The sequence below is a fragment of the Syngnathus leptorhynchus genome, chromosome 1 (assembly GCF_054491065.1).
Source record: "Syngnathus leptorhynchus isolate UIUO chromosome 1, UIUO_Slep, whole genome shotgun sequence".
Classification (NCBI taxonomy): domain Eukaryota; kingdom Metazoa; phylum Chordata; class Actinopteri; order Syngnathiformes; family Syngnathidae; genus Syngnathus; species Syngnathus leptorhynchus.
The window spans coordinates 16,386,492-16,399,472 of record NC_141195.1 but is presented as its reverse complement, the minus strand read 5'-3'; the positions used below and the strand labels follow the sequence as shown (position 1 = coordinate 16,399,472).

The 12,981-nt window shown below is 40.4% G+C and overlaps 1 protein-coding gene across 1 annotated transcript; it reads left to right on the top strand.

The window, feature by feature from the left end:
• The first annotated feature begins 7,490 nt into the window (after nt 1–7,490).
• On the top strand, nt 7,491–12,980 carry alx3 (ALX homeobox 3). Its single transcript, XM_085919634.1, has 4 exons — nt 7,491–7,862; nt 10,766–11,043; nt 12,029–12,154; nt 12,533–12,980. The coding sequence occupies exons 1-4, from the start codon at nt 7,544–7,546 to the stop codon at nt 12,872–12,874; spliced, it is 1,065 nt and encodes a 354-aa protein (XP_085775760.1). The 5' UTR covers nt 7,491–7,543; the 3' UTR covers nt 12,875–12,980.
• The last annotated feature ends 1 nt before the right edge of the window (nt 12,981 follows it).

Genomic DNA, 12,981 nt, shown 5'->3' with positions numbered 1-12,981 from the left:
AGTTTCCACAAGAAGGCCCGCGGAGAGAGAGAGAGGAGAACCCACATGAGATGCTCCGAGGAGGCAGACTGTGAAAGACAAGGAGGAAAGGAAAAGCAGAGATGGCGAGGGCAAGCGGGGTGATTGGTCCCCGGGCTATGGCTGCATAATGGTGGCTGTCTATGAGTGGGGGCGGGGGCAGTTCGCCTTCAAGAGTTCACTGTCAGGTCTTCAAATTAAGGGCACTTCCACCCAACAAAGCAGCATTGATAATTACCTTACCTTTATAAGATGAATGATCAATACCAGGGCAGAAAGCTTGGATTTGAAAATGGATTTGTGCATCTACTGTATCTCTGGTAGCTTCATCCCTGTACGTACTGAACCTGAACCATTAAATCAATTGACAGAAAAACGAATTACCTTTGTTTCTTAGCAGACGTCGTCTGGTGAATGAATTACTGCCCGCTAGTGGATTGTCTGCATACTGCATGGATGTCTTAGTATGTGCAGTAAGTAATGTCACTTTTCAAAATAACAATCACATTCATAATGCTGGGCCTGAAAGTGTACATTTGGCATTATATCAAGGACCTTCCCGAGTTATCGTAGCAACAATTAAAATCTGAGTGAGGGAATACTATCTTCTCCCAGTTCAAGCCATCTAATCCTGCATTTTTTTTCTCTCATTTTTGGTCATTAAGAATGATGATGTACTTTCTAGAACGGGTTGCCAGCATTGTGCTCGTGGACAATTAGGATGCCTGCAAGGACCACGAAAGTAGCCCGTTTTCTAAAATAGCTCATCGTGATGGGACATTATGATTTATCAGGAATGTTGGAGAAGGGATTTCTTTTAAACATTCATAGAGATTTATAGAAATTGTTACATATTGATTTTTATCTGTTTCCTATCATGTAAAATTATTTTTATGAAATTTGAGAAATAATTAACATAATCATACTTTATTAAAAATAATTTACAATTAAAGGTAATTTGAGCAAATTTGGTATTTCAGATCTGTGTATTAAGATGGTAGCTCTTTGCATTTTCTTTTCAGTTTCAAAAAGATTGACAACAGTTCTAGTTAAAGTGGCTGTTTGCTATGAAGGGCAATCATGGATTACCTCTCACAAAATGCAACATTTCACTACATCAAATGCGAGCATTTATAATATGATTATTGCACACAACATGACATATCTTCTACCACATCTTTTGTTCAAACAACATACCTGTTGGAATGTAAATGACATTCTGTCTCTAAAACCCGAGCAAACAGAGTACATGAAAACTCCACCCAAGAAGGACGGCGGCAAAAAGTCGACCGGTATACCTCGAAACTGCCAGACTCTCTAAAATGTTCGAGGCACTGTATATGACTGATATGTTCGAAAGACGTTGTGGAAACTAACAATACATTCGCATTTCTGCAGCTGCTTTCTATTGCGCAATATGCAGAGTCTCCCCAAACAGTTTATTTTCTCTCCATCCACTTTAGCCCCAAGGTCGTTTGCTTTTTCCTCTTTATAAACAGCAGCGATTCTCGCGTGTTCATTCTTGATGGAATTGCACTCCGTCTAGTTTGTTATGCTGCTCTGTTATTCCCCGACGGAGACATATGCCACAGATGTGTAAAAGAGTTAGGAGACCGCTTTCACGTGTGTGGAAGTAACTTGTAGTGACAGCGGATAAAACAAATATGTCATCTGTCCGACATATGAACTGGAAAAGATCCAGTCTGTGTCATTCACTCTCACTGTGGTTGAAGGACAACATGATGACCAAAGTCTGGGTGGCTGTTGGAAGGCGAGTTGGGGGTCACGCTCTGCATGCCCGGCCCCTCGGGGCACCCACCAGTAGCAGGATGAGCTTGAGCATCCGCTGGGAGGATGACCCCAGATATCTACCTCCCATGGGGTTTGCTGGAGCAGCTGTATCACATTGGAGCATGACAAAGCTCTGCACTGGATGTAGGGAAGCGACCAAATTACCTTCAGTAGGTACTTAGCTAATTAAATAAGCGGTTTGTTGTATACATTCACCCGTAAAAGGTGAAGTCAACCCAAAATTTTCTTTACCAAGTTACAGAATATGTATCATTCGCGAAACATGACAAACGGTCATTTCTATCTACCATACGAAGGGGGCGGCCATTTTGCTACATGCTGTTGACTAAACATGACATCACAGTTGCCAGCTTTCAGCTCACAACCAATCATGGCTCAGCTTCAGAAAACTGGAAGGCTGTGATTGGTTGCGATTGGTTACAATGTCCGAAATTAGCTTGGAGACCACTCCAGACCACATTCAGTTTGATGTGGTCTGAATATGTTTTTAATTCAGTTCAATTCTGATTTCTTGTCATTACAAGTGCAATGAAAAGTCAAGTCCAGACCATTCAGTGCAAACAGAGGAAGATTGTTTGTTTTGAACTCCGGCGCAGGCCCGCTTCTTATCTTCCTTCATGATATACTGAGATGTTTTTGTAGACCTTCATGTTTGCAAAGCCCCGGTGCGCTTCAGGAATAAGGCTGACCTGCATTTAGGGCCCAAGAAGAGCAACTGCGACTGGGATCAACTTCACTCATCCGGACGATGTAGCGAGTTCAAATCTCGCTCACTTACCCGGTGTTGACATCTCTCGTTTTGAGTAGAAGCCCCTGAAATGATGTCCAACAAAATTAATTTAAAACAGCCTCTTATTTGAGCACACGTATTGTTGTTTAAACATGTGAATATGCTTCAGCTTATTTTCATTATTAATTTCTGTTCAGTGATTTCACAGATTAATTTGCAAGGAAATATAACTTAAAGGGTTGAAATTGAATAAGAAAGATTTAGGGCAGATGTGTAAAATTATGGCCCACAGAACTTTTACATTAGCAAGAGTAGTGCAGTATATGCTCATTTTACTAAATTGGTTCCCATGTATTCAGTCATTATGACTTATCTTTTTATTTTTTCTTCAATAAATGTCAGTTATTTGATTTTTTTGTAATTAATCTAACAAAAATATTTTAATAATTCATTTGTATTAATTGAATATAATTTAATTTGAAGTACTGCAGTATATTAAAAGGATAGTTAAATAATTTGTCCACCCCAGATCTAGACAGTATTTCCACATGCTGAATCAGCTACAGCAAACTATTTCACAAAAAAAAGTTAATTTTGTCATATTTAGTGTGAATATTTTTACACATAGCAAGTCAATTTTGTATGAAGGTCAAACATTAATTTATTTGTATGAGGAAAAACATGAAAATGACATTTTGGTCCAATTCTAAGTGAGTCTGACTTTGCCTCAACGCAGGTCCCTTGGACCCGCCTCCCTTGCGACACTCCACGCAAGCGAGGTGACACAGAGGACAGCGGTCGGTCCTGCCCCCCCCCCCTCCGATCGACTAACCCCGGGGTCGGCAGCTGTCAATCAGCGCCTCGGCTGCCTGTGCGGCTTCTGGAAACGGCGTAGAAGATGTGAGGATGGCCTCTTGAGAGAATCCCCCGGCTCTGCGTATGGGATCATCTCTGTGCATTCATGGCGGGTAATTCAATTAGACATCCTTCTCCTATTCTAATGCAAACCTCAGGTTGAATCGCCAGCCTGTATACGTGAAAGGAAAGGCCCCGAGCCACGATGGCCGGACAAACACGGGTCAGCTCGTACCAAGTATAGAGATGTTGTTCATTCAGTCTTACAGCTGCATTTATCCGGCAGGTGGTACTCATCGTTGCTCGTGGTGGGAGTCGGAGAGGAACTCATGGGAGAAAATATGTAGGAGCTATCGGGGCGTTCCATATCACAGTCTCTTAGTGTACAAAATTATTTTGCATCATTATTATATTTTGTGTAAATAATATTATTTCTATTAAATTCAAATCAACATTATTGTAGTTGATTTGAAATTGCAAAGGTTCAAATTCCAAATTTGTTTTGGTCGGTCATTGGACTTTATTTTCTCGAATGATTATGTAAATATATGTCTACTTATGTAGTGTCAAGATAGGTTCAGTGCAATTCCAATGTTTACATATTGTTTCAGTAACTGTTTAAAGTTGATGTTATAAAACCACATATTTATTTGCGTTCCAATCCTACTTGGGACTGATTGATTAATATTCACGCCACATTTGTTTGGTAGAATTTTGTGAAACTGTTGTAGTGACCACTTACAAGACTGCAAACAAATGAGTTTGAATTCTGAGTTTAATTTGGTGGTACTCAAAACACTCATTCCGAAAAACATTCATCCTGATTGAAATGAATAGACATGCTATTATTATTATAATTATTATGCTGTTCCAAAAAAAAAAAAAAAACGTTTTTGTAACTTACAGTATTCCACAGGGATAACGCAATTAAATAAAATATACACCCTCAAAACTCTTGGGTCAAAAATTGGACCGACCCAGTAAATTAGGTCAAATTAACTCACTTAACTTCCTGGGTCTGTCTTTTTTTTTTTCACCCAATTTAGTTGGTTTTAATCCAGCATTTTTAAGGCTGTGAAGAATCAAACAATTTAGATCGAGTATATGCATATATAATTTTCGATGTAAATTAATTCATGTGAAATCGTATGTGGCGACTGGATAGCACGTGGAATTTCTTAGGGTAGATTTCCACGAAAAATATCAGTTGATTTGCTTTCATGGGCCACATAAAATGTGTTTGGCCGGATGTGACCCCAGGGCCGCGCCTGAGTTTGGCACCTGTAAGACAGCGATATGATAAAACATTGCGGGTATTTTGTCTTACACGTACGTAGTTGTTACAATAAGGGTAAACAAATCCTCGATTCTGAAGAGAGGATGTCCCCTGGACGGACAAACGATCTTGTAAAGGATGTAGTCCAAAAGGCCCCGCATATGAGGTGCTGCAGGGTCACCTTTAGCCACGCCACTGGTGCCCGGAGCGTGGGGGGGGGGGGGGGGGGTCCACACTGGGACGTTCAACAGGCTGAACTGATTTCCTGTGCGGGGGTCACGCTTTGGACATGCTTGGAAGATGATGATGGGAAAATCATTTTGATGATTTATTCATGTTGATGATTCTTTTTTGTTTGCACGACGTACATACTTGAAAGTGTATCCCTGCTAATGTACAGTTGCAATTTTATTTGAACATGTTCACTCACATTTATTATGCACAATCTATAAAAAAAAAAAAGAAATATTTATCGCTACTATTTCAGTGCTATTTGATGTCAGCTAACACTGGCGCAGGATGAAATAGAGCAATTCCCAGAATGGAAGACAAAAACAAAGCAAAACTGCTTTTGAATAATGTCCCAAAAATGATTGATTTTATTTTAAAGCCGTACATTAGTTTTGTAACAAAGAAGTCCGACATTAAGGTTCTGATTTGAAGCCGGCATTCATTAACCTCACATCACTTTGTTGCCCTTTTGCCTGCAGATCTTTGTCATGGACACCAATGGATTCCCAAATTGACTGAAATGGGGCTTACCAGGCTTCTCAGCCCAAATGGACCTCCTGTTTACACACTTGTCCATCAGCTGAGTGGCGGCATACGGCCTCACGTATCCGGTGAGATGTCGAGACGTCTCCGAGAGCAACTGTGCCGAGGTCTTGGTAAGTGCGCCGTGTTTGGACAAACTTTGTCCAGATTACAGATATGATATTTGGAAATCAACTTGATTTTTATGTGGGGAGCATGGTGAACATCTTGCAAAGATGCAAAGTTAAAATGGAATACATTTGCTTTTTTTTTTTAGTAATCGTTATTTTTATGAGGGTCTACAATTAAAACGTGCCTTTTTAAACATTTGATGAAAGTTTTGAATGTGAACACGAGTTTTGGGACCAAAAAACATCAATCAGTAGCAGGAATAGTTTAAGGAAAATATAAACAGTTGTAAAATGTTTCTTTTGTTTGTTTTGTTTTGCTGATCATCTTTTCAAAATGTCATTTCTTTAGGTAATTAAAACTCATGTGATTTATAATTATTTTTACTGTTTTTATTCTTACTATTATTCAACATAATTTAAACTGGTTATTTAAGTTGGAGTGTTTAACCACTCATCGTCTTAATTAAATGTCCAAAGGTTTTATTTTGAAGCACATTTTCAGAATTTTGTTGTAAAGTATGAATTTGTTTTCAGGAAAGTTTTATCTCAACGGTGTGGGGGAAAGTATGTGGCTCCTCAAGCATGCCGATCTGATGTAGGTGATAATAATAATAATAATAGGAGAAGGTAAATATTTTGAATATTTCTGAATTTGAGTATTTTATTGTGGAAATGTGGTTTTGTAAATGTGATTAAAATGTGTGTTCCCTGGGCATGTTGTAATGTATGAAGGATTGAAAATTGTGGGAAGAGGAGGGAGGTCAGTGTGTAAAATGTCTGCATTGATTTGGGATTGTTGACATGCAGAATGTGGAATAGTGGTTTGGAATTTCATCACGGAAATTTGGGAATTTGGGATGTGATTTTTTTTTCTTTGTATAAGTGCAGCCGCTGTTTAATTGCTCTTCATTTCCACTCGCAGTTTGATTGCCTCTCATCCGATTCACAAAGAATTCTGCGCTGATATACCAACGCAAAGACGCCCATAAATATTGACAGCCGAGTGCCGTTTGCGCCTGTTTATTCACCCCGATTGCACACGTGGCAAAGTATCAATTCAGACTTTGCACCACGGAAGAGACTCTTTCACTCAATTCAAATCACAACTCAAAACGCACTTCTTTAAAACTACCTACTCAACTTGTCATTGTGAGCTACCCCTTGCTGATTTTATTGTAATGTATTTCTCATTCCAATACTCATTGTTCATTTAATAAATTAATGTGATATTGTACGGTTTTGTTATGGGCCAAAATCCGTTTTTTTTTTGGCACAAAATGATCAGGTCCGACAGAAGTAGGGTGGGACGACATACATGCACTCGCGCGCAGAAGCGGATCGGATGATTGATGGACAGATGAATGGAAGGATGTCTTGTAAATGTAGCAACTTTATTTGCGCCCTCAAAATTTGTGCCTATTAGCGCCGGTCTTAGTAAATTAGACGTTGTCTGTCAATGAGGCTCATTTGCATAGAGGTGCGCAACTTCTCCGGCAACTACTTCATTAAAATACGCGCAAATACCACCGGCGTAACGAGATGCGTGCTTTGTGAATTAGATGCTGTGTTTTTTTTTTTTTTTTTTTTTTTTTTACCGGTTACTGGACCTGTGTTTTAACAGACGCCCTTGCGGTCAAACATGTTCAGTCATCTCATTTTGGAGACAACGTGCCCGTGCATAACGTCATTTGAAGTGGGAATTAAATGCTAAATTGGAGGGACAGAACGCACGCGTGATTGAATATTTGGTGAATTGCATCATACACTCACACACTCGCGCGCGCGCACACACACACGCACACACACACACACAGTTTTACGGCTTTTAGTGTGTGATCAGTTAAATCCCACCCACTTACTCACTCACTCACTGAAAGTTTTGGTGGAAGAAAAAAAAAAAAAAAACAGAGGACGAACTCGCTGTGGCGTCCTCGCCCTGCATACGAGCGAGCAGTTGTTGGATGCAAGATGGAGACAGAGCCTTGTTTGTCTTTCAGGCGCACACCGCCAACTTCGACGGCGCCGAGCGCTAGCAACTCCCCGTCGCCGGGCTCCTTCCTGGCGTGCGCCGAGCTGCGCCAAGTCGGAGCTGCGCACAGCCTCGGTTCTGCGATGCGCGGCGTGGGGGACGCGTACGCCGCAACCGCCGCACTGCACCGCAACTTTGGGAACTTCTCGTCGAATCCCCCCGCCTCGCCGCCGGAGAAACGTAACAAGTTTTTGGAGGGTTCGAACCAGGAGCACAAGCCCGGACTTATAAGCGGCAAGGCCCCTTTCTACGACCAAAGTAAGGTGGCATTATTCTGTCATATTCGTTTTCCCCTCCAGTTTTAGCGTTATAACTTTGATCTGTTTTTTTAACCAGGTAAAATATCATTAAAATGTATGACTTTAAAAAAAAAAAAGTGACCTGGCCAAAAAAACTGCAGGAATTTCATACACAACTTTGCAATTCTGAAGCAATAGTCTAGTTCAAAATTATAATAATAAATTATAAAGAAAAAAACAAAAGCAGTTTATACATTAGGAACGGGACAACTTGCATGCTGGAAAATCAATAAATATTACAAAAGTTGACAACAACAACAAAATAACACTAAATGACACCCTTCTGTGTCTTTCCCCATCAGCCACACACTGATGACAAACTTGCATGCATAAAAGAGAAAGCAATTCAATAAGGCCACAAGATGGACATTTTTCTTGTATGTTTCAGTTGCGCACAAACTGAGAATGAACTGGACAACTTTTAAAAAAGTCAACGCAATTAAGTCATCTAAAATGGTAACAGGACAAAATGAGACATTTTGATTGTGTCTCCATTGGACACAAACTAAGGTTGGATAGGAGAACAGACATTTCTCAATTTGAAGTTGAACAGGACACACACATTTGTTAAACAACTTAAAGAATGCCAAAATGATTTCACCTCTATAGTCCACTGAGCAAATATGCTCAGGAAGAGGGCACGTGTCGGAAATTAGAAACGATTTGTTCATGCATTTTTTATCCCCTTTAATCCGTAATTGACAAAAACACACATTTCATCTCATGTATCGTGAAAAGAAACAATACAAATATATTTTAAGAGGAAAATTGTGCAGCAAAATAAAATATGCAAATTAATTTTTTGATTTACAGTTCGGAAATTTTGCAATTTCATTCGCCTTTGTTTACTCATTAAATGTCAAGTTGAATCTTTTGAGAGGGCATTTTAAACTATTGCCCATCATTTCCCCCAAATTAATTTCTATTTATACACATCATATTAAGACTTGATACTTTCCCCCTGAATGCTATACAGTCCTAAAATGTAAATTTTAAAAATAAACAATCCCTTCTCAAACCCATTAAAAAGAAACAAAAAAAAAAGATAAATATTCTCTTTAAAAATATAAAAATTTCTCTCATGATAGTATTGTTTATTTCTCAAAATCAGTCATGAATAACCATATTCGATGGTGGTGCATTGATACTGAATCACAATGATACAAAGTATTTTGGCCCACACCTATCCCCAATACGAAAAAGTTTCTAGGTTCATGAAAATGCAGCTATCATTTCATAACATTTGATGTGTGTGTTTGTGTGTACTGGGGAAATGATACTCTTGCTGTTGCTGTTTGTACTGATAAGGTCGCAATAATATACAACGGTGTCATTCAATTCCCAGAAGAAAGGTCATGAATCCCCCCCACCCCACATTAAGTTAAAATAACTGTCTCCACCATCACAATGTTTTAAAATAAGACATTGTCTATTTGTCCATTTATACATTCAGACGTATAATTGACGCTGCTACTTTCAAGACCTTACGATGTGAACAACTCTCTGTTTTGGTTACCGTTAAGTTTATTATCTTTACCCGAAATAAAAACGTTCTTTTATATTCTCAATTATTTTTTGAAATCGTTTTCCCAAAAGCAGCGTAAGATAATAATTAAGCAGAAAAATAGATGTGACAAAAAGTTTAAATTTGAATTACCATCGATCCTTCAGGGGTAATGTTTTACTAGTACATGTATGTCGCTGTCACTTGGCTGCTTCGTAAAGAAAAGTGTAAATCTATTTCTTTTCAGAAGCATCTCAAGTTTAATGCAGCAGCCAAAACGGACCTTTTTCACCATAGTTCTTTTGTACTTTACCTCTATTTGACATAACTGTCCAATGATAAATGATGCAGTGAAAGGAGTAGGGGGGGGGGATATACTTTGTCAAGAAAAAAAAACTTGGTCAGCTTCCAAATAAATCAATTCAATTGTCAAAAAAAAAAATGCACATTTCATGATGATCTTAGAAGTTTAGTAAAGATTTATCCAATTATTGTTCTTACTCTTACCTCGCTAAATGATTCAGGGAAAACACATAGCTCCAAGTTACCCAACAGAAAGCGGATTTTTTTTGTTGTGAAGCGCAACACGAGGTTGGAAATGAAGGCTGCCACCAAATTGAATTAAGAGCTTGAGTCGAGGACCGCCTGCAGTTAAATGCGAGGGGTTTTGTTTTGCAGCTCTAGGAAATTCATTTGGACAACAGTTTCATGTCGTGGGTCATCAGGAAATAATACAACACAAAACTGACAAAATTGCCATATCGCAGGATGAGATTGCCAAATATGACCTTTAAAAAAGCCAGCCTGGAAAGGCCATGATAACGTACATTGCCCCGTCCGACGATACTGTGGTGTGTACAGCTAATTTTTAATTTAGACGCCCATGATTCATCGACGGGCCGTGATCATACCCGTGCGGTGCAGGGATTGCGATATACTGTTGATCGGCATCTCAAACTCGCAGCCCGGGGGCCAGTTGAACACTGCGGGGTAATATTTGGCAGCCCTGAAATCGTCAAGTTATATGTTGTTGCTGACCCACTTTTTTGAGTGAGGGGTGAAAGCCCTATTTCATATGCAATAATTGGTTTTCATTTTATTTCTAGTATTGTGAAACAAGTTACAGTGAAAATGAATGGATGTGTCTGTGCATTGATGTACGAAATTATCCAGTTTGTTGACATCTGTGTGAAAACTATTATTTATCAATTACAATTGTTCATTTATTTATGCCGGTGATATTTACCAAAGCGCCGGGCAGAAAAATTCATTGCTGTTTCCCGAGTTGACCGATGTTACAATAACCTATGGATAGTGCACCTGTTGCCATTGGTCATTTTTTTTCTTGCACACCTCAGACCACGAGAAAGGCGCCCTTAAATGCCTGGGATACTCCAGCATGGGCGTCGACTGCTTCGGCAAACCTAAGGAGGCGGGTGACGGCTCGCCGTGCGGCAACTCCATCGCCGACTCCATTGACCTGTCGGGAAAGAACAAGAAGCGGCGCAATCGCACCACATTCAGCACATTCCAGCTGGAGGAACTAGAGAAGGTCTTCCAGAAGACGCACTACCCGGACGTTTACGCTCGAGAACAGCTGGCTCTGAGGACTGAGCTCACAGAGGCCCGAGTACAGGTGTGTGCTTTTTTTGGAGGGGAACTAAACTAATCTGTTTTCTATAGCCAACAAAGCCTGGGCCTTTTTTTTTTTTTTTCTCAGATTTGATGCAATGATTTTTTTTTTCCAGAATTCAACTTTATTTGTTACAGAAAATGTCTGGATAAGCATTTTTTTTCAAGAAGTATTTTTAGGCAGAACGTGTGCAAACACAATCCTTAAGAAATGACCATTTTCCATTGGCAACAATCTTAAATTGGCTGGCTGGGCCCGATTAATGTTTGTTGTCCGCAAGCTTCTCTCCAGCTTTCTCACCATCTTCTCTTTGCCAAGGGAGCCAGTACCCACCCCAGGTCCAAATTTTCCAACATGGATAAAGGACTCCTTTGCAACATATAAATGCCCATCTTGTCTTTGGTGGTGATTTGCCTCCACAGGGATTCTTTCTTGGCGTGCAGAGAACATGTGGGACATGTGGAATGTGGAATTCATGTTGATGGTTCTTAGCAGGAATGAATGGTCACATTTTTGAAATTAGTTATCGTGGTGGGAAAAGTTGCTGATTTGTCAGCGCCGATTGAGATTTTGTCAGCTTGCTCCCTTCTGTTCGTAGCCGTATTGTTTGTGTCAGAACTGCAAGTCAGCAGAGACACGCTTTGAACCACTCTAAAAAGAAAATCATCCTGATAAATGCAATAATTGAATAATTGCTTCAAAATGGTAATTGGCCATCCCAAGCACACAGGAAATAGGCAAACCACATGCAACATTGACATGCACAAAGTAATGGAACATTGTTTGGTCTGTTCTTTTCACACAGTCCCCCATTTGGCTTAAATTTGATTTTAGATCTCTGTTGGGTTTGGTCACGGCTGGTAACTGGTACAAGTGGAGTAGTAAAATGGATCACTTGCATATGTGTTGTATACATTCAAGACTTGTATTGCAGCTGTCCTGTGTACTAGATGTGTGCTAATATGCATCATACTGATTGTTCATCTAGGTTTGGTTTCAAAACCGTAGAGCCAAGTGGAGGAAGCGGGAACGCTACGGGAAAATCCAGGAAGTCCGCAACCACTTTACCACTAGCTACGATATTTCCCTCCTCCCCCGCCACGACGCCTACCAGGTACGGCTCGAATCTTCTGTTTAATGTTTGTTGAATTGTACAATCATTTTACAATAATGCTGCCAATGCCATAATGACATTTTATGCAATACACACGCACATCTATTCAAACACCCACAATGTCAAACTGTAGCGAAAGTTTAAACTAAAATTTTGATATAGCTCCACTCTATGGGACTTTTTATTCATGCTGCTTACTCTGAAGTGAGTTGAGTTGGCTGCATCTATAAAGCACTCCTACCTTAAGTTTGCGCTCGCAAGTCAAAGCAAAAAATATTTGCCGAATTGGCTGCTATCTTAAGATGCCGTTGCACTTCAAATATTTCAAAAAGACAAAAAGAGATGAGAATTGCATGTAATTGTGTGTGCGATACCCAGATGCAGGGCAATCTATGGCCAGGTGCTTCAGGAGTTGTCGGCGGCGCATCGGCGAGCAGCTGTGTCCTCGGACCCGAATCCTTACCCTCCTCCTGCATGAGTGCTTACACTCACCCTCACAGCAACCTGCAGGGCTTAATGGGTATCTCCTCGTCCCCCAGCCACACCCACCACCATCACCTCCACCACCACCCGTCACACCATCCGGCCATCAACGGACTGTACTCCCTCCACAGCTTCCCCGGCGTGGAGGCTCCGGAGAGCGACTACAAACCGACGGGCCTGATGGCGTTGAGAATGAAAACCAAAGAGCCCGGCGGCATTCTCTCGTGGCCGACATGACAACCATACTTGCCTGACAACTTCCCCCCCCACCCACGCGTGTCTGAAAAAAATCATCAGAAGTCCTGCCTACTCTCTGATTAGCTTTTGAATTACATTCTGTGAGA